Source organism: Mus pahari, chromosome 5, assembly GCF_900095145.1.
Source record: "Mus pahari chromosome 5, PAHARI_EIJ_v1.1, whole genome shotgun sequence".
Lineage (NCBI taxonomy): Eukaryota > Metazoa > Chordata > Mammalia > Rodentia > Muridae > Mus > Mus pahari.
Window position 1 is genome coordinate 69,426,499 of NC_034594.1, and position 21,996 is coordinate 69,448,494.

A 21,996-nucleotide genomic window follows, 5' to 3' on the forward strand; every position below is an offset into this window, starting at 1 on the left:
CAATGGGCATTTACTGGGGGTAAACACTGAGAGAAGACTTCAAATGCCGTAAGAAAAAATATAGCAAATCACCCACATTAATGTCTGTAGAGGGAGCCAGGCCACCCTCCCTCATCACCAGCCTGTCTCCCAATCATCCTGCAGGAGCTGCTAATTCTCAAATAAAATAACACACTTTGGCACGCACGCCAAGTACAGTAGGTCAGGTCACACTGATGTCCAACTACAAGTACCCTTCATGTTATTATCCAAGAGGACATGGAGGACCAAGTTCACCACACAGGTATCTCCCCCTTCAGAAGAGGGTGACACTTCAAGCCAGAAGACCTAGAGGGAGGAGCAACATGAGGCCCATCTCATCATTATAGGAGAATAGGTAATGTCAGGTTTTGGAAGAACAACTTCCAAAAGAAGATATATAAGTAATCCTCTCTACTTTGTGGATAGAGTTATCTGGAAGCAGGGACAGGATGATAGCAATCAGGACACTACTTAGCTACCAGGGCAGGCAGGAGGTGGCCATGGGGGGAGAAGAGGAGGAAGAAGAGGAAGAGAGAGGAGGGAGGGGAGGGGAGGGGAAAGGGGGAGAGAGAAGAGGAGGGAGAGGAAGTAAGGGGAGGAGGAGGGTGGAAGAGGAGGAGGAAGAGGAAGAAGAGGAAGAGGAGGGGGAGGAGGAAGGAAGAAGAGGAGGGAGGAGGAGGAGGAGGAGGAAGAGGAGGAGGAGGAGAAGGAGGAAAGCAGAGGTACGAATTAATGTTAAGGGTAGAGGAAAGCAAGCAGCCTTCCACAGGCATGCTTCATGTGGCGTGGGACAGTGATACACCACACAGGCTGGCCCGGGCTGGACAGAAAGCTAAGGCAGGGCCTTGGTGAAGGAAGCAAGGGGTTCTTTCTTTACCTTCATAGTTGCTTGGGCTTTGTTTTACTCTGGTTCTGCAGGTGGAGGCCAAGGCTTTGAGGCTAAAGGGCAAGCATGCCACCACTGAGAGGCATCTCCAGCCATTTCAGGGGCACGGGGAGGTAGGATAAATGTGAGAGGAGACAGGGCCATGCTACCTAATCAAAGTCACAATCTAGCTATTAGTACCACAGGTATGTACCACATCCAACTTTCTTCACAAGTTTCTATTCTTTGTAAAATGACACATCCCTGCTTTGTAAACAAGGATAACTATAACTATTCATGGTCATGGGCTCGGTACCAGCTCACTATCAATTCATTATTTGTTACCCAGCCCCTGCCTCTCCAAGCATTTCTGTCCTGTTTGTGTCCAGTCTGAGCTTCATTTTGCTTCTGAAATAAAATGTTTCCACCAAGGTAAGAGATGACAACTGTGGTCAACAAGCAGGAAGGCTAACTGTGATAGTCTAGTAAGCACCAGAGAGCCCAAGAGACAGGCATCCTATTTTATGGATGAGGAACACTGAGCCTCAGAGATCCAAGAGACAGGCTGACCTCTAGGGTCTATGCAAACAGACTAGCAGCAGGACCTATATATTATCAAAAAGTGGAATTTTCCCCAACACCAAAACATGTGCAAGCATGCACACATTCAAGGCAGTATGTGCTGTTAACAGCCCCGGAGTTCAGTGCCCCCACCCCCCACCCCCCTACCCCCGCTTCTCTGCTTTGTCTGTCTTCAGGAGTTGCAGTCTCCCTTTTCTTAGATGCTGACAGCTAGCTGCATGCCAATGCTTGATTTTAAAGGTCACCCCATAACATTTCCTGTTTCAGGGCCACTTTAGATCAGGGTCACAAGGCTGGCTGGCATTTAAAAGAATCTGCACTGTTTTGTTTTCTGCTTTTTAAGGATTACACGCTCATCTTATTATCACTTCTGCTCATTTCCCTTGAAGATAAATTACTGAACTAAGGCCCAAAGGTGCTTAGGAATAGGGATGGGCAGGGAGCTGCTTGTTCTCCATTCTAGGCTCTGATGCCAAGTGTCTGAGAGCCTAAGACACGGCTTTAGCCTCAGCCCAGGAAACCTGGGTAGCAGGTTAATTTGCTCAGCACTGGACTGGTGATCACACTCATTCACTAGGCCTATCTGAGGCACACAATCTTAGAACTATTGTCTCTAATTCTTTGACATTCATTATTTCACTATTTCTACCAAAAACATCAACAGACATGGAAATTGCTTCCAAAAGATGTTCCCTGCTTATAGGAGAAAATAATACAATTCCCACTCCTGTTAATTTTTATATAAAGAACACACAGGAATGACACTTTATGCCAATAAGGGCTGGCCTATATCCTTTCTTAGCATCAGTCAGGGTCACATGGAGGGTCACAAAACAAGTGTAGTAGTTACCCTGTAGTCTCACTGGGCTGGTCTATGCAGCTCTGATGGGATCAGAAACCAGAAAGAGACAATGAGGTCAACATCTCCCATGAGCACCAGGCACAAGACCAGGAGTGTTGCAGCCTGCTCAGATGCCACCACAATCACTATGTGAAATAGGTCCCCCAATGTAGATTCCACTTTGAAAAGAGCCCACCTTGCTTGTGTGGCAGTTGTAAGCCACTAAACTACCTGCAAACATAACCTTAATCTCTGTATTATGTCACTGAGACGGGGGGGGGGGGGAGAGTGCATTGTTCAAGTCTAGACTCTGTAGCTCAGGTACCATGTGTTCTAAGGCACTGTAAAACATTGCTGAGCTAAGATGTCCTTAAGAAGACTGGTCTTGTTGGGTAAACACAAGGAGACTACATTACCATGTGATAGGTAGGCCTCCTTAGCTCTGTTCACTGCTAACAAAGTGGTATGAGTGCTGGCCACACTAGCAGCACCCCAAGTATCAAAGATCAATCCATCACTAAATTACTGTCCTAGCTTAAAACATTCCCAAGACCTCCCAGAAACCCACACCATCAACCTCCCTTGCACAGCCCTACCAAGCACAGGGTAGAAACACACAGGAGACCACAAACACAAAAAGGAACCAGGGACCTAGAAGTAACAGCATAGCTTCTAGACACAGAGGCCAGTGGTGTTCCTCAAACTGAGCAAGGCGAGTCCACGCTACAAATCCTCAGTTCCGTCAGATCACACTGCCACAGAGGCACACTCCACTACAGTCTCAGGCACACAAGGCCACGCTGTGGGGCATGGACACTAACTTCAAGGTAGCATTCTACCTGAAATCAGTCATTGGTGTATTCCTTTGCCTGTTGCAACCATGATGGAAAAATGTGTTTCACACAAGAGAGATGTTAGGGACTGAGACAAAGTTACCCCACCCCCACCCCATCCCCCAAGCAAGCCTACTCATGAAACGTTCAGGAACAAGACAAGAACATTTGGGTCTCTCCAGAGCAGAGACAGATTGAGTCTAGGCTTCACATCTGACTGGGTCAGACCCCCTTGACGTCAGAGGAAGTCAGACCCCTGGGTATCACAGGAGCTAAAACACAGACAGAGACCAACCCCACTACACACTGGAACCTTTGCATGTCCAGGAAGGCCTGGGACAAGTTTTACTTATCCTGCAACCTTCTAGAGTCCCAGCAATCCTAGTTGTCACTAGTACCACCATCACTTGACAAAGGCTAAGTGTACTATGGGGAATTCCTTACAAAGTCTTTGCGATCCCTCAGCAAGTTATCACCTCAGCAAGCTCACTTCAGGCTCCAGACAGAACATGTGCCACAGGTAAACAAGCTCCTGCATCTGGGCCCACAGTGTAGAGCTCTCGAAGATCCCCTGTGGCCAACACTAGAATGGCACTGACACTGATAAAAACTTTAATGAGAAGCATCACTCAGAGCCTGGCTGCACTGTACAGTGTGCAGCACTTTCCTTTAGAATGGACACCCAGAGTGTCCTCTTCTTCTACCAGGCCTCTTGCTTCAGATCCTCAGACTCAGGAATGAGATGGCACCTGACACCATGAGCTTTCCCCAACGTACACTAAAGTAGAGGGCCTCCCTGTATTACAGGCCTTTCATTTATTAGGCTTTTCCTTGTGAAAAGCTGCTGCAGAAAGACAAGTGCCAAGCAGAAGCATCTCAGTACAGGGACACTTTGGGATGCTTAATACAAATAGTATGAAGTCAATGATGTTTACCTCACACTCAACAGAATACTCAAATGATCTGACACCTCTTGTGACCACACTCAGCATGTAAACATGTAACATCACAAAGAGGAAACAGGTACTGCAGGTGCACAGGTGACACATGCTAGTTTATATTAATGTTTAATATGTCAGTAGCTGAGAGCTACTTAGGGGCCAAGCAAGTCTCAACAGCATCCACACAAAGAGGCATGACTTGGTAGAAAAGGCCATTTGGGTGGGTCCAATCATCTGCCGACTCTGCTGACTTCCAAACACCACACAGGGCCTAGCCAGGTTACTCACTTCAGGGGAATGAGAGGGTCCACCATCCTAGTCCAAGCACTAAGACACGGCTGACATCCTGCAGAGACAGCTGGGGAGCCAGCAGAGGAGGAGAAAGCAAAGACTAGGGAGAAGCAGTTGAGACAAGTGGTAAGTGGCTGCTGTGCAGCCTTCCCTGAAGCCCACCCTGAAATTCTATCTGCTCTATATTGTCTCAGTGATCTCTCAGAACAGCGAGCACACGCTGTTGGCTCTAAAAAGGGTCCCAGAACCCATGATGACCGCAATTGACCCAGGATCATTGTTCTCACCCCATTTGGGAATTTCAAATGGATGAAGTCCTTACACTCAAATAAGCACATGAAGAACCTGCCAACTCTAGCCCTGGCTGCCCCACAGCAGCTGTGGGCAGCCACTAGCCACAGATGGCTAAATGAACTGAACTCAGTTCTACAGTCACATTAGCCTCCCTTGAAAAACTCAGCAACCCCCCTGCTAGAGGTTTCCTCATGGATAGTAGAACTACAATCACATTCAAATTCCACAAAGTCCCAGGCTGGAGGACCAGAAGGCGTCTGCTTTTATAAAGTTGTCTTTATATCCCAGACCCTGTTCTTCCTTCGGTGAGTAAGAAAAATATTCCCAGCTATGCTTGATTCTGTTACCCAAATGGAGTGAAGCTGAGTAGAGTCTTCCTGTGGACCATGAAACAGAAGTGGAAACAGCCACCACAGAAAGGATGCACCTCCAATTCCCACCTCCCCACAAGCATAAGAATAAAGGGACCAATTTCTCCAGCTTGCTCCTTTCTTCCTTTCCCTTCTCTCTAAAAGACTTACTGCAGGCCTACAGGAAGCACTTTTTTCCCTAAATGTGTATGCATGCATGCATGCATGTGTCTAACTATGTGTCACAGCACACATGTAGAGAACAAGTTAGTTGTCTCCTTCCACTATGTGGGCCCAGAAGACTAAACTCAAGCAAGTCAGGCTTGGTGGCGGGCGGGTACCTTTACCCCCAGAGCCATCTCACTAGTGTAGAGGTCCGTTTTCCTCACCATGTGCATTTGTGCCCATGCTGCCCCATGGCAGAGTCCTACAAGGGGTCCACACAAGCCCTCCTTGGGGAGAAAAGCTCAGTCCTCTTTGACCCACCCCATCTGAGAAGATACACTCCTGATCCTCTTCTCGACTAAGCTAAGAAAACCCAGTCCTCAAAGCCTGTCTTCCAGGTCTGCTGATGGGAACTAAGGCCATTCTACAGTGCCTTTGAGACAGGTAGCAGTCACTTCATAGAGGTCAGCCTCCCTGTTCCAAGTACCTGCTGCAGGCCCCTCTGGGAAAGAAGAAACTCCCCTCAGCCCAAGTCCTGATGTGTCAAGTGTCTCACGTGGCAGCTGCCACCATCAAAGGATGAAAATATTTCTTACCACAGGGACTGTTCCTCCTCCAGGAATGGGCTGGAGTAGGGTGCAACACCTAACCCATACCATTACCTACCTGCCACAGGGAGCTGCGAGCCTGGGATAAGAACACAGGCTGAATTACATCAGGCTTTCATAAGGTTGCCCTATTCCTGATGCTTCTTTGTTTGTTTGTTTGTTTTTAATCTGAGCTGGTCCTGAATTCACAGTGATCCTCTTGCTTCAACCTCCCAAGTACTGACTTATTTCTTTGTGGACGCAAAACAAGAAAGGCATCTTCAGCTGCTGCCATGCTCCTGGATGTGTTTACTGGACATCCATTAGAAGCCTTACAAAACTACTAACATTAAGGAGGGCGTGTCTAAGCCTGAGGTCACCAACCTTTCCCAGGCCTTCAAGTCTTTCACTGAGGAATCAAGAGTGATGCCCTAGCCAAAAATCACCACTGCCAAATCAGCCAGTAAACACTCCGAACTCCAGCTTCCCTTCTTACCTCTTGGATTCTGAGGCTGGAACCCAAAACCAAATTCTGCTTGGACAAGAGTTTGCCCAAAGTGTGTGATAGACATACAGTGGTCAAAACCTAGACCAGTGTCAGCCAAAGGAAGCAGCAGAGGTTTCCATGGAAGTTTGAACAAGTTCACTTCAAAGTCAAGAGCGAAGCAAAATTAGCAGCAACCTCATCTGGCTTCTCAAATCCAAGTGGCTAATTAATCTTCCTAGGCCAACCATAAGGCATGCTAAGCTAGGGAAGAACAGCAGAGCTAGTTAAGGAGACCCCCATCCTTCCTCACCCACCATGGCTTAGGCAAAAGCAACTGTGGACAGGAGCAGCTTCTCCCACAAAGGAGGAGAATTCAGGAGGTAGCATTTCCAGTGTCCCACAGTTCTCAGCAGGTACTTCCCTCTTTCCAGCTACAAAGTAGAAGTCAAGTAACTTGGTGACAGTATGCAGAGATGGCCCTGCTCCAAGCAAGCCCTTGCTGCAAGACCACCGGTAAAGAGCACACCACTATTCTGTCTTCCCCCAGCCTCAACCTGCTCTGTGCAGGCACAGTCACGGAGTGGCCTGTGGGAAACTGGCAGGCAAGCCATCATCTTGTCCACTTATCTCTCCCAGCCCTGCCCCAAAGACTAGCTTCCAGGTCCCACCCATATCAAACCTGTTTGAGGCCCTACCTATAAACTTGAAAGACCAGTAGGTATTCTAGAAATGAACTGTGGCTGCATTTCCAGCATCCTATCTACATCTACATCAGTGGACCCCAACCAGTAGTTTAGCCTTATGTATAAAATGAGGACAGAAAACTCAAACAAGACCTCAGCTACAATGCTGCCTCTGTGTGTTTGTGTGTGTGTGTGTGTGTGTGTGTGTGTGTGTGTGTGTGTGTGTCACACGGGAGCAAAACTTGTTGCTGATACTTTTATTCCCTACTTGAAAGACTACATGAAATAAGCCCTGACTACAAGGAGCATGTCACAGGTATGAAATGACACCAGGTTGGTGGTATAGTGACACTTGAATTATTAATCTGAAGCAGCAGATGAACAGTGTGGGTCCTATTTAACCCCGAATACCCATAAGGATGGTAGGTAGAATTCAGCACACCCAAGACCATCCTGCAAACTCAGTCCGCAAAACACACTGTTTAGGTCTTGTTATTCTTCAAAAGACATGCTGTTTTCCAGGGACCTGGGACCAACTGCAAACCACACAGATGGCAAGGCCACTTTGCCAGAGTCCTGGGGCTAGAAGCCTTCAATCAAGCTGTCACTCCAGTGCCATTAAAATTCGGAGGGAAAATGGTCCATGTGACAGAGATTAGCAACCACAAAACACAGACACTTTACTTTTCAAGAGGAGTAGGACCCTATCTGGTGATATTCTAAAGTTAACAAAACCATATTCAGAAGAACATATAAAACCCTCTGGAGCCTAAGACCTCCTTAGCGACACACACAGCTCAGTCAAGTACACATGCGGCCCCTACAGTTTAACCACAAGGCCCACCAGGTGAGCCTGGTACTTTCCTATAGACGCCATCACCACCTTGGCAGTTCTTATTCTTGTTGGTAGTCTACAGATCTGTGTGAGCACTGATGGAGATGCTGCAGCAGCAAACCTCACTTGGCAAACCTCACTTTCACATTTTAGGACAGAGAATAATAGAGCACTCCTGTTGCTTTAGCCCTGACAACTTCACAAGCCTGGTGTGGAACTGTGTGACTTTACTGGAGAGTCTGTCTTCTTGGGGGCTGACAATGCCTTGAATGCATAAAGTCCACACTGGTGGCAACATGGTTTCTACTTTTGTCCCCTTTTTTTATGAATCCACCTTGGAGGAGGAGGAGGAGGAGGAGGAGGAGGAGGGCGGCTAACTTTCTATTCCTAATTTTTTATACATTATAAAATATTCTGAAGTATTATCATAACTTTCTATTCCTAATTTTTTATACATTATAAAATATTCTGAAGTATTATCATAAGAATGTTAGAACAAGTGCTAGAAGTTTCTAGATTTTGAGAAAGAATATGAGCTGAGTTTGGCTTTTCGTTATATTTAAATTGTGGATGTGCAGCTTAGTTTCAATTCAATCACAAACTTACTTCTGGCCAGATGTAGGCAGCAAACAATGAATTTTGTACTTTAAATACTATACTACAAACACGCATACACACACACACAAACACACACACACACACACACATGCACGCACACACTCACCTGTACCTAATATTCCTCCCCACTCCCATCCCACCGTGTATAGGAATAAGGCTTCCCTCTCCCTCACTGGTCAAGTTGTTAACAGGAAAAGGGAGCCTTTCCTGCAAATGATTAGATGTCACAGTGGAAGTCACCACAGTGTCCTAGGCAGTTTAGCTTCACACATAAGAAATGTTTCTGTAAGCCAGTATCTAAGGACTGGCTAGTTCAAAGTGCTGCTGGCCACAGGATGTCTTGTTACTACACACTGATAACAGGAGGTCTACACTCAGGGCTCTAGCTTTGTTAAATTAGGAAGGCAGACAGTTCAACTTTCAGAAACCCAGAAGGTGGCACATAAGCCTAAGCCAGGTCCAGCAGTCAGAGACCACAACTGGAGACACAACTCTCCTGATGGGACATAAAGCCCTTGAGACACCTGTCCAGGCCTCTCTCATTGAGAAGTTTTGTTTTGTTTTGTTTTTAAATATTTTTTAAACATTTATTTCATATATGTGAGCACACTGTGGCTGTCTTCAGACATACCAGAAGAGTGCATCAGACACCATTACAGATGGTTGTGAGCCACCATGTGGTTGCTAGGAATTGAACTCAGGAACTCTAGAAGGGCAGTCAGTCCTTTTAACCACTGAGTCATCTCTCCAGCCCTCATTGAGATGTTATCATCTAGTGCCAGTCAGGTACCAGCCACATAGATACTTCCTTCCAAGCCAAGCCATCCTGTTCCCAAATTCAGCCCAACCACTTCATCCTTCATGACTGTGACATAAACCAAAAGCTGGAAAAGATATTCTTCACCAGGCCACGAGCATCTGTTCGATGCCAGGGCCCCACGTGCCCAACAGGTCCTGACAAGCCCTCTGACACAGAGGAGCCTGGCCCTAAGCCCATTGGGCCTACTGGCGATAGAAGCACAAGAACTACCTGAGTTATGTCAAAACTCAACCCCACTCTCCCACGTAACTACAAGGCCACCCCATCTCATTTCCTACCTACCTCTGTACCAAGCCAAGCCACGTTAATTCACCAACAGAACTTTCTGGAAGAGACTAAAGAGCTGCAAGGGGTCATGTATCTACACTTTCCTGAGCCTATGGTAACAGGGGCAACAGGAAATACAAGCTACTGGCCATGGTAAGCAGCTCTGTCCTCTTTAATCCATTCATACTACAGCCTTAAGCATCCAGGGGGCCCAGAAGAGGCCACTGCAGCCCAGATGGTTTTCTCAGGTCTAACCTATCCTTCCTGACTCTACATGTTCTATCTTGCAGGTTCACGGATCTAGAAACCCGGACATGCAAAAGGCTCAGTGCCTGATCAGCACAGAGGCCCAGCCAACATAGACTCCTGGGGCCCACAGCTCCTGCCAATAACAGTAGCTACCTTCTGACAAGTGGCAATTGTGCTGCTGCTCCTGGGAACTATGGGCTGCTTTAGAAACAAGAACAGGGTAGAGAGCAAATCCTACAGGGTGGCTGGTCTCACACATTTACCTGCACAGACCTCTAGCAACTCACATGATCTTAACTGACTTTCTGAGATTCAGAGGGCAGCTCCCATGGGAAAGAGTATTCTTGAAAAAGCCCTACTTGTTCAGACAACTTTCTGCTGATGATATTACACCACAGTCTGTACAATGTTGGGACATACCTTCTCCAGGTTCATATGAGCAAAACAACGGTTTTGCATTTTCTTTTCACAAGAAGTATTGACTAGAAGCAGCCAACATGGATTTAAGAACAGTTGTACTGGATTGTACGGTGTACCCAGATATGCATCACAGCTTGTGTCAGAGATCTGTCTCTTTTTTCTTCTGCAGCTCATCGGCAAACTGAACACACCACCCAGCAGCCAACATCCCATGCCCTACTCTCAACTCTAGTCCTGAAGAGAATGACCATGCTGCAGGAAGCTGGGAGAAGCTTAAGACTACCCATTATATGGCTCTACCTAGCCATATAATATAAGGATATGAGCGAGGCATCTGAATCTCTGAGCCACACTTTCCTCATCTGTGAAACAGGGTTTATAAAAGTACAATCTCTCTCTTCCTCTCTCTCTTTCTCTCTCTTTCTCTCTCTCTCTCTCTCTCTCTCTTTCTCTCTCTTTATCTCTCTCTCTCTCTTTCTCTCTCTCTCTCTCTCTCTCTCTCTCTNTGTGTGTGTGTGTGTGTGTGTTACAGAGGACACTGCACTAACACATAATGCAAGACCCGGCATCCCTTGGAAGATGGTTGCAATCTTCAGAGCCAGCACAGCCAGGGTCCTTTTCCATCTCCTTGAGCTCCCTGACAACTGTGACACAGCACAGCTGACTAACTAGAGCAGCCTCTGGTAATTTTTCTAATAGGAATTCAAACATGGCCTCGGGACACAATGAGTGTTTAGTCAGTAAAAATGCAACCTTGTCTAGGGCCAGCTATCTTTCTAGCACTGGAGGAGCTACCTTTCTGCCCAGGTGGTGAACAGTTCACATTTCAAAAGGGCAAAGATATGTGCTCAAAGTCCAGTCCGGCACATCATGGTAAGTGGAGCCTAGAGAGTCCCCTCTCCACCAGTACAGAGGCCTAGCCTCTAGAACAAGACCCCAGAGCACTGGGAGCTGCCTGCCAGCTCCCTTCCCTATACAGGGCTGTATGTGCACAGTGAAGACATATGAATGTTTCCCAGGGACATACAAACAAGCGTACCAACAAACTATATACCCACTTCATTCCTATATCCACCCCCTTCAGAAGCAAGCTGTTCGCTAGTTAGAGGTAGCACTGTGAATAGTGGTCCCCCAGAAGTTCATTTACTAAAAGCTGATTCCAAAGCACTGGACACTGGGAACACCACTGAGCAGTTATATAACAGAACTCAGGAAATCCCTTAAAGTTTCTTAGCACTTCAAAGGTATTTTACCTTCAGTTAGGATCTCTGTTCAATCTGAGAAGCCCCTCCAAAACTGTTTGTCCAAGAGCAGAAAACTCCAGTACTGCTCCGCCGGGCTCGCCGGCCTGGCTGAGAAGAATCTGACATCTGGTTTCTATTTCATATCCATGTTGTCACATTACATAACAAGCAGATGATATGAGGAGTGCCACGAAAGTTTCAGCCCAAGACTCACAGAGAATGCCCCAGACACTGTTTATCTTCAGGCCACGAGCATTCACTCAATCCAACTGGATAGACACTGGGCTGCTCAGAGCCCAGGGGAGTGCCCTTTCTCCAGGGCAAGCAAAGCAAGCCTCAAGACAGCCTGTAAGTGAAGCAGCGCCCCTTCCTGCCTCTCCTCCTACCTTCACACAAAATGACCTCTGGCCTACATTTAATTTTTCTGCACCTGGAAATGCCTTCTGCTTTGGAGGTATACAGGAAGGTGTTAACTAACACACAGGGTCACAGAAGAATCAGGGGCAGAAAGTTCCTGAAACACCTGCTGTTCCACCTGTGTGGGACCCAAAAGAGAAGCTTCTACGCAAGTGGATCTCCACCGGAGGGCACGGTCCTGCCAGCAAGAATCCTGAGCTTCTCCACACCTTGTCTGCCCTGTGCCCACTGGCACAGCCCTCCTCAGCTTATTTGCAGAGGTACTCTGTCACCTTGGGAGTTCCTTGTAGCACCAACAAAAGAACAGAGAACTACTAGAGAACAGGCAAGGCAGAAGGGCCTAACTTAGCCTCTAGGACAGGAACAGACTACTCCTACTCCTTGATCTCTGCATTCGTACTCTGCATTTCAAACTAGACACACCTATAACATGGCCAGGAGACTTTCAGACAACAAGTCGCAAGTTAACTTACACAGTTAATTATACCATTAATCAAGGTAGTATTTTCCTGCTAACAAATACATGGTGTGAATGCCTTCTATGTGTTCAGCAACACCTGAGCAGTCAGGAGGCTAATGTGGGCGTAGGTCATTCAACTATCTGCACTTCCCTCCAACTTTACTGCAATGTTCCTACTGATGCTGGCCTCGCTCCCATGTATCCATCAGCCTGGAGGCAGCTCAAAAAAGAGAAAGCTGTCATAGACAAGTAAAGTGAACCCTACTCACTGAAAGGTAGGTCAGCTACCCTGAGCCCAGGAACCTGCTTGATCATTAGGATCCACCTCAAGAGAATGCCTCAATAGTAGGTGGGAAGGGCAGTCCCACAGTGACAGAGAACAGCCTATCTGTTTCTTGCCTCTTATTTCTTCTTCCTTGCATTTCATACTGGACTCTCAGGCCCCTAGTTTAGTCCCCAAAGAATAGAGGCCTGTTCACAGAGCTCGAGTTCTAGAGTTCACTCAGGCATTAGACCTTTGTGGGAAAGCTAAAAAAAACCTCACCCCTTAACAAGTCTGCCTCTGATGACCCTCCATGTCACGTGACAGCATCACCATTGAAAATGGCCATATGTCCCATGCTCAACCAAGGGGCAGTGCAGCAGTGCCACCTAAGCAAGGATGGAATCTTAGGGCCAGCAGCAGCATAGAGCAAAGACAGCACTCTCTTCTTAGAGGGGCCCTCAGCACTATTGCCAGGGTTTCAATGCCAGGGCCCCAGACCATGGGGGCCAGACAAAAGGGAGGCCATCTGCGCTCTGATTATCGCCATCACACAGAGCCAGAGGTGACAGTACAACCCACTTTTCCAGAGCAGGCTCACCAGGGTGAGTCCCCACATGGCACCCAGAAGGTTCGCTCATATACACATACAGGCACACTTTCATATGTGTTCTTTCCCCCTTAACCATCTGATGTATCAAGTCATCAGTAAAATCTAAGCAAAAACTTCCCATTGCCCTACATCCTAAACACAACCCTTGTGTGCTGTTTATGGGGTGTATGGCGAGGAGTAAAGGTTCTACCATGGCACTTTCAAGCATGCATGCTGTCGGAATTGGCTCTTGGTCATCATCTGTTCTATGCTGTGGAGCAAAGACAAACCACTCTTTTCATTGTATATCCAACTAGTGAAAACTTTCACACTGGTCTTTATGAAAATGGACACTGACTTAGAAACAGGCACAGTGCCCTAAGGGTGAAGTTGATAATTGTTGTGCCAAAACTCCAGGGCACTCACCAGAACAAGCACAGAAAAAAGGAGAGTGAGCCGAGCTCTATCCCATAGCTGGACACAAGCTGCAAAACAGGCTTCAGCAGTCTAGGGCAGTGGTCACAGGCTCAGGACCAGCAGGAGCCCGGTGACCCAGGCTGGTCCCCTGCCCTTTAGGCTTCCTCAACTATAGGAGCTGGCACAATCACAAGCTCCAGCTCCATTTGCAAGCCCCACTGATAGCCTGTGGTAGGCTGTGCTTGCTGTAGGGAGGCCGTGGGGAAAAGAAGCTGGAGGCAGCTTGCAAGGAAGACTATCCCTGAAGAAGGCTGAGGCACGTCCTCCTTTGATCTCTGCCCAAATACCTTTGGGGAACCCGAAAGTGGGGTGGTGACTGGATAAGGAAGCTTTCCTCTGTCCCTGTCTCTCTCTACCAAGCTTGCTTCTACTTGGATTCATTCCATAGTTTAAATGTGCTCTATATGGAGAACAACAAAAGTCCTTGAAAAACGAACTAGATGGGATGTCTCTGAGGTAGCCAGGAACTGATCTTATTGTCTCAGAACTGAGAGGCTGGGGCAAGGACCCCGAGATACTCATAATTCAAGAACAGCTCTTCTCCTTGGAACTGAACCCAGACTTGAAACTCCAAGTTGTAGGTACTATACCTAGGGCCCTTCAATGAGCCACATGCAATATGGCAGTCCACCTGGGAAATCACCTGGCTGTCCCCAGCATTGTTAACAAGCATGGCCAGGCTAATCCTCAGCTCCTCTCAGCACCCAGGTTATTCCAGCTCTCTGCTCAGTCACATCAGAGCTTCCAGCAGAGCTAATGCTCCATACAACAGCCAACTGAGGACAAAGCAAAGCCTGAAAGAGGACCCTGTTCCTGCCAGCATGACCATATCACCTGCAAAGATGTGTTCGGCAGGTCACAAAAGAATGTCACACAAGACAGGAGTTCAAAGCAAGGCAAATCTGGGGACAAGGCCAAACATAAATCTGCCACTGGCTTGAAGGGAGCATATCCAGAGAGAAGGTGCCCTTGAAGGCTCAGAGCCACAGACTGTCTTGCTGTGAACAGCTGGTGAGCTCTGACAGACATCCTCAGTTCATGTACTCTGAGGTGTGTTCTAAGCAGTGTCTTAGCCACTACTCGAGTATAAACATGCCAGAATCCCCCTGGAGGAATGTGTCAGCAACAAATGTACTGTCCACACAAAGTTCCAAGAATAAAAATCATCATAATAAGCCATAAGGAGGTCCTGGACCAGGAAAGCAGTAGCAGGTTATTAGACAGTCCTGTTACTACTTAACAGTTGTGCAGGCCCCATAGAGCTCCCAAACTCCCTATGCCTCAGTTTCTCATCTGCCAAAAGGGAATATGACAACCAACCTTTCCTGGAGGGACATGGAGAAGTAAATGAGATTATATGTACTACTCATTATATATGTATAAGTGTGTGTGTGTGTGTATGTGTGTGTTTATAAGCTCATTTTTTAACTGTGCCTAATAAATACCAATATTAGTAGTGGTTATATATTTTAAAATGAGCTGTAAGCCAGACAGTGGTGCATGCCTTTAATCCCAGCACTTGGGAGGACGCAGGCGGATTTCTGAATTCGAGGCCAGCCTGGTCTACAGAGTGAGTTCCAGGACAGCGGGACTATACAGAGAAACCCTGTCTCGAAAACACCAAAAATAAACAAACAAACAAACAAACAAATAAAGCTGTATAAAATAAAAATAATTATAATCCTTGAAATTTTAAACTAAATGAACAAATTAAATAATGAAGTAGCTAGAGCTGAAGGGAGAGTTGTTCCGCAGTGAAAAGCCCTACAGAAGTAATACAGAGAGGACTTGCAGAAACTGGGGCTTGGGTCTCAGCACCCATATCAGGTGGCTCACACCTGTAACTCCAGTTCCAGGGGATCCAATGTTCTCTTCTGGACTCCATCTGCATTCAAATATGCACATACCCCCACATAGAAACACATACACACCTATTTAAAATAACCCCCCCAAAAGTATAGTGGGAATGGGGGTGGGGGTAGGGGGTTGAGGAGAGGCCAGAGAAAAATATACAACATAACTAGTATTCCAAAAAGAAAAATTTAGGACAGAAATGTACATTTTGAGAATGTTATACCTGAGGCAGCATGGTGCTGACACAATGACCAGACACAGCCAGGTAAAAGGACAGAGTCCAGCAAGGGTGACAGTAGCATTTTAGTCACTGATACAACAGGGACCTGTAAATAAACAGCATTGGGACAACGGGAGGGTGATCTGGGTTAAGATAAAATTAGACCAAAACACCCCCACACCCAAGAGCAACCTCTCAACAGCCAGGATATGATACACACTCACCACACAGCACAAGGGACAAGGAGGAACCCCAATGGCTACCCAGAAGCTGCCTTCCCACTGGAAATCCCAGTACAGGTGCAAAAAGTGCACAGTGGGTGCGACTCTGGGGAAGGCTTATGTGGTAAATGAGCACAATAAAGTGCCAAAAGCAGCAGGTAAAGAGGGGGAACCCTGTGGGCAAATATGTAGCTAGTAGTCATGGTCCATCCTATGAAGAACTCTGGAAAAGCCTGGGAACCAAGTCCAACGTGCCAACAGAAAAACAGCCTTTGGGAAGGAAGGGAGGTTCTGGATTTATCCAGACAGCAAGTAAGAAGAAATAATCTGCTGGCACAACATGCCTATAGGAACCAACTACCATGCCAGACCCAGCTAGTAGGACTATAAAATAGTACTCTCTCTATGCATGAAATTTTGGAAATTGTAACAAAATTATTTATACACACATTAGCCTTTCTACACAAATCACTTCCCTACAGTAACTCAGACAACACAACCCCTATAAGGTCATACATATGGTTGCTCCCATAGTAAAGTCCCAGTGGGCATACTGCCATATTCCCTTTATAGAGTGCCTAGTTGATAGAATCAACTGTTAAAGAGCTTCAAACAAGCAGGCATCCAGGGCCCAGTAGATGTCAGGAGTCAGTGAAGATGCCTGTGAACATTCTTGCATAATGCAGAGGGAATGTGCACTCCTGCTCTATCACACAAGCAACCCCAAGGTCAGGGTGAGCAGGAGAGAATCTCCAAAGCTCACGGCCACACAGAACATATTCAAGCTCCATACGCACAAAGGAAGACCAACAAATGAGAACCGGTGTGGAGAGAGAAGTTGAAATGAAACAGACACAGGGATCGAGCCACTTGTAGGAGGGAACCTGGCATGTCAGCCATGATACTGTACTGGCTAGCTTTGTGTCAACTTGACACAGCTGGAGTTTTCACAGAGAAAGGAGCTTTAGATGGGGAAATGCCCCCATGAGATTTAGCTGTGGGGCATTTTCTCAATTAGTGATCAAGGGGGANAGGNCCNTTGTGGNTNGGACCATCTCTGGGCTGNTAGTCTTGGNTTCTATAAGANANCAGGCTGAGCAAGCCAGGGNANGCAAGCCAGTAAAGAACATCCCTCCATGGCCTCTGCATCAGCTCCTGCTTTCTGACCTGCTTGAGTTCCAGTCCTGCATCCTTTAGTGATCAACAGCAGTATGGAAATGTAAGCCGAATAAACCCTTTCCTCCCCAACTTGCTTCTTGGACATGATGTTTGTGCAGGAATAGAAACCCTGACTAAGACAATACCATTATCCACTCTTCTGCTCTCTGCTCTCCCCTTTGCTCATAAGTGTTACCAGATTAATCACTGCCCCCAGCTCTTGAAGTACCCTGCTGTGTGGGAGACACTCAGTGAAGGATTTGTGTTGGGGATGACAGCAGTGTGGGATGGGAACCAGACCAGACACTGACACCTCAAGACTATAAACACCAGAACCTTACTAAAAAACTCACCACATCTGGTCGGAGCACCTGGGCATTCTTGTGAGCCTGCCCGCTCGCTGTGAGTCTCAATAAGGGAGCCCTTGAGGAAACAGACATTGCACACAGCAGAGGGAACCCATGCCACAGGGTTCTCTTATCTTAGGGAGCAATACTACTAAAATGTCCATCCCTTGTCTCAGCTATCCTATTTTTCTGAACTTGTATCCAAAAACACTAAGAACACTCAGTCACAAGCAAAAAGATATATGGATAAGAATGTTCACTGAGGTGCTGTATCTATAGATAAGTTCAAGCTCCCATTTAGAGAGGATTTGTAAGCAACAACTAAAAAGACCATTGTTCCATTGTATTTGTTACAGATGTAAGCATGAGTAGTGGCCCACAGACAGGGAGGGATGGGTAAGGGGCAGAATGCCAAGGGATCTGCACCAGAACTGTGTCAAAGCTGGTAGGGCAGAGTGAGCAGTTTCTTTCCACTGCATACCTTTATTTAAGCACTGCCAGATTTTAAGTTGATACTACATGGAAACTTTTAAAACTGGCGAGAGAACCATTTTCCTATTTGTTAAAACAACAACAACAACAACAACAAAAACCTACTTTCATACAAAATCAAAAGGTGATGCTGGCAGCTCCTGAGGGCAGTTCTGCAGTAAAGCACCAACAATGCAGGCTGATAGCACGGGCACTTTACCTGAAACAAGTCCCACCCACAGGGAAGCACTGAGAGCAGACAGTAGATTCTGGGTCACCCCCCCCCCCGACCCCTGATTACAGGGGAAGGAACATCCAGCCAGAAGCTACCGCAAAACAGTATCCTCTGGTTCCACCCAGTGTGCACCATGAGGAGAAGGAACACGATGGTAGTCATACAAAGCTGGGGTCATACTACCTGAGCATAAAGAGTATCCCAAAACTCAGAGACAAGAACATATATACTTAAAAAAAACTTTAAGTGAACTGTGAAAATTCAAAACAAAATATATTCCTTATAGCTTCATTTGAATTCTTGACCACAAAAAGTACACCTGTATGTACCACAAATGCAGAGGCTCCCAGGTGAAAATTAGGATGCCTTGCAACAGAAACTGAGCATCCAAAGTTCTTCAAAGAAAGTGTTCAAATGAACCTGAACTTGAAACACAAATTGGGTATGCAGAGGCAAAAGCTAAGCAGAGTTAGGTGAAGGAAACACAAGCTTGGGGCATCAGATGAGAAAGCCCATTAGGTCACAACGAACCCAAATGAAGTTCAAGCAGGAAAACAAACTCACAAGGTACATCATTCCAAACAGGAAGGTTTGTGAAAAAAATTAAACACAAAATAAGACTGACAATTTGGTTCTTCAAGCATTTGTGGTTAAAGGTAAGAATAGCAGAGTTGAAGCTCATTCAGATAAAATGGGTAAACGCCGTTCTCTGTAAAGGCTGTTGCGGCTACTATTACTAGCTTGCTCAGCAGGAACCTACCAAGGCCAAGGCATTGTGTGCTGCTGTCTCACCACTAAGCAGCCCACCGGTGCCACAGCAGTGCCCTCAGCTCCAAGGGCAGATCCACTGGGGACTCCAGCAAGCTCAGAGAGAGCTTGAAAGCACCACTCATGGGGTTCATCAGTTCACACTCTACACAACTGCAGACCTACAGAGAGGGAGACACAACACAAGAAGGTATGGATAACAATGTGCTGATAAAGGAACACAGTGGCAGGGATGGGAGTCGGGAGAGGCAAAGCAGTATGTCCACACACCCTGGCCTGTGACAGGAAGAATAACGCTGTGCTGATCTGGAAAGGAAGACAACTGTAGCTGATGCAGCTTCCCAAGAAAAGTTTCCCTATGACCTAACCACTTAGAAGGCAGCTACATCATCCACAACAGCAATGAAGGCAGATCTCCACCTCACACACTGGCCAAAAAATTAATCCAAATTTAAAGGTCTAAATACAGAAACTAAAACCATAAAACTCTTACCAGACAGCAGATCTTCATACCTTGGACCTGGCAACAGCTTCTTAGACATGACACCAAAGTCAATTAACAAACGAAAACAAGAACCTCCTCAAAAGTAGACACTAGAGAACACAGAAGCAACACTGAGTAGGAGACGCCCAGGCAAGCGGTAGACCAAGCACACGGAGTACTTCTGCAATCCACAGTAAGAGAAAACCCCACGCAAGCGGCCAAACCCTAGATAGACATCTCCACAGAGAAGATGCATCAGTGTCTCCCCAGTGCGCACATGGGAGGTGCTTGCTCATCAGCTTTACTTACTAGCAAATGCAAATGAAAAACCATGGTGAAATGACATCTTTAACAAAAGCAAGATTCCAAAAATTAGGAGGTGTATAAAAAAGTAGACTCACTGAACAATGCTGATAAAAAAATATATAAAAATATTTAAAATGTGAAAACTGTGGTTTCTCAACAATTGCATGTGGCATTCTTCCAGGTCTGCCCCCAAGATTTCCAAGTGGGGACTCAAACAGACACAAGTCTACCAATATTCACAGCACCTAAAACCTAAAATGACCTACATCAGCAAAATGGGTAAACAAGGTGTAACTCATACAGAGGGGACACTATTCAGCCTGGGGAAGGAGTGAGTCTATCAGGTGCTTACACGGATATTCCTAAAACACTGTGCTGCTCTACACAAGCCTGGCAGAGGACAAGCGCTACAGTCGCACTTACCCGAGGTACCTAGGGTTGCCTGCTGGACACTGGGGCTGGGAAGGGGATGCACAGCTGGTACTGAAAGGCACAGTTTCTGTTTGGAAAGGTCGGAGTTTGAAAATGGTGCATAACCGTGCAGTCTAGAGTCATCACTCAGATACACTTAAAGATGGTCACAGCAGGAATATTTATGCTGCCTGTATTTGCCACAATAAATAATAGACACACAATGAGCCAAGAAATCCACATGCAAGTTGGAAAAGATCAGAATAACACCCAAGTATAAAGGAAAGAGTTAAGTGCTTCACAGCAAAGACCAGCCTAGGCCCTAAACTCTATCCTCCTGCCTCTGCCTCTGAATACAGGGATTACAGGCATGTGCTGCCACACCCAGGCAAAGGCTGTAACTGATATATAAAAGTGTTCAAGACACACTAAATGAAAGACCTCAGGGAAGAATGGGGAACCCACCATAGGTGCCATGTGTTGTTAGCAACAGTAAGGCTATCTGGGAAACTCAGGACCTTTACTGAAGACATCCCAGCAAGCTAACAGCTACTGCCTCTGTGGCTTTAGAGGCCTACTTCCATGCTATCCTAAGACTCCATACAGCACATGGAGCCAGTGGAGCAGTTCCCATGAATACCCTGTCCACAGAGAACATTCTGCTCTCATTCCTAAGAGAAGCATACAGACCCAAGACTTTCCCAGGCCCAGGGAACCACTGAGACCATATCACCTGCAATAGTACCCCCACCACACACACACACACACACACACACACACACACACACACACACACACTTCCAGGAAAAGTCTATGATGACTGATTAACTGACTGTACTAAACATGTTTCAAAACCAGAGACTGCAGAACCCCCCCGGAAGCCACAGGGACCTGGGGTCTCATAAGCTGAGCCCTGCTTGGCTCTATGCTCTCGGCTGCACCTGAACATTTGTCCCAGCCATGGGGCCTCATCACACCTGCAGCAGAAGCTGTGCATTCCCAGAAACGCATAAGGCTTAGGGAACAAATGACATTAACAAGTGAGCTTGAGCCTAATAAGCACTCTCCCACTACCTGGGGCCAGGGGGAAAGTGGCCACACCTAGCATATAGTTCAGAGGCTGTGGGAAGCATTGAACTCTAACTCCACTGTGGCAGAGCCCTAGAGCCCACCAAGGGACACGATGGCTAAAACAGGTCATTCTGTCTTTAGCATCACGTATATTAGTATTGCTTACACCCTAGATTTACTTTTCATTCATATATCTTCCTTAAACTGTGGCAGGGATGTAGAGGTGGAAAATTAGGAGAAAATAGTGAAAGACACTGATATCCTGTTCTGCACAGGCTACCTGGGCAAGACCTCACTCAGCACTACACTTGTAACTCTGCCTCTGGAGCCTCTGAGGAACACAGGATGTCCTGACACAACCATAGAGTATTCCCAGGGCCCCCAATGGCACCCCTGAGTATATACAACAGCTGGATTACAGAGGCTACAGACTCACATGTTCCCTAAAGATACCCTAGGAAGCCCTAATGTTTGTGTCTCACACTGACTGCAGGACATCAGTTACAAGTTGTTTTCCAGGAGTCTGAAGAAGCTCTGGTGAAACCTCGCCTGTTCTGGCCTCTTCTGATATTACAGGTTAAGACCAAAAGTGTGTCTTAGACAGAGGGGAGGAAGGAGACAAGAGGAGAGATGGTCTCACCTATGAGTGAGAAGGCCTGATGGTGAGTTCTCTGAATTCCTCAGACTTCAGAAAGTTCTGTCCAGACAGCAGGAAACATACTCTCTCTCTAGACTCCCCTGATGCTAAAACCACAAGGTGAATCTCACACAGGGATCTTTATAAATGCAAACAGAATGCCAACGGAAGGCAGTAACTGTTCCCAAAGAGTAAAATACCCAATGGATGTG

At 46.7% G+C, this 21,996-nt stretch overlaps 1 protein-coding gene across 5 annotated transcripts in view; it reads right to left on the reverse strand.

Annotated features, from left to right (window-relative positions):
* Positions 1-21,996, reverse strand: part of Hdac4 (histone deacetylase 4) — a 224,323-nt gene that overhangs the window by 169,283 nt on the left and 33,044 nt on the right. For 3 of the 5 annotated variants that reach the window (XM_029538935.1, XM_029538936.1, XM_029538933.1), the window contains exon 4: positions 15,679-15,781. The exons of the other annotated variants lie outside the window; for them this stretch is intronic. In XM_029538935.1, coding sequence (XP_029394795.1) covers positions 15,679-15,781 — 103 coding nt within the window. The remainder of the gene's footprint in view (positions 1-15,678; positions 15,782-21,996) is intronic. 5 annotated transcript variants of the gene reach the window in all.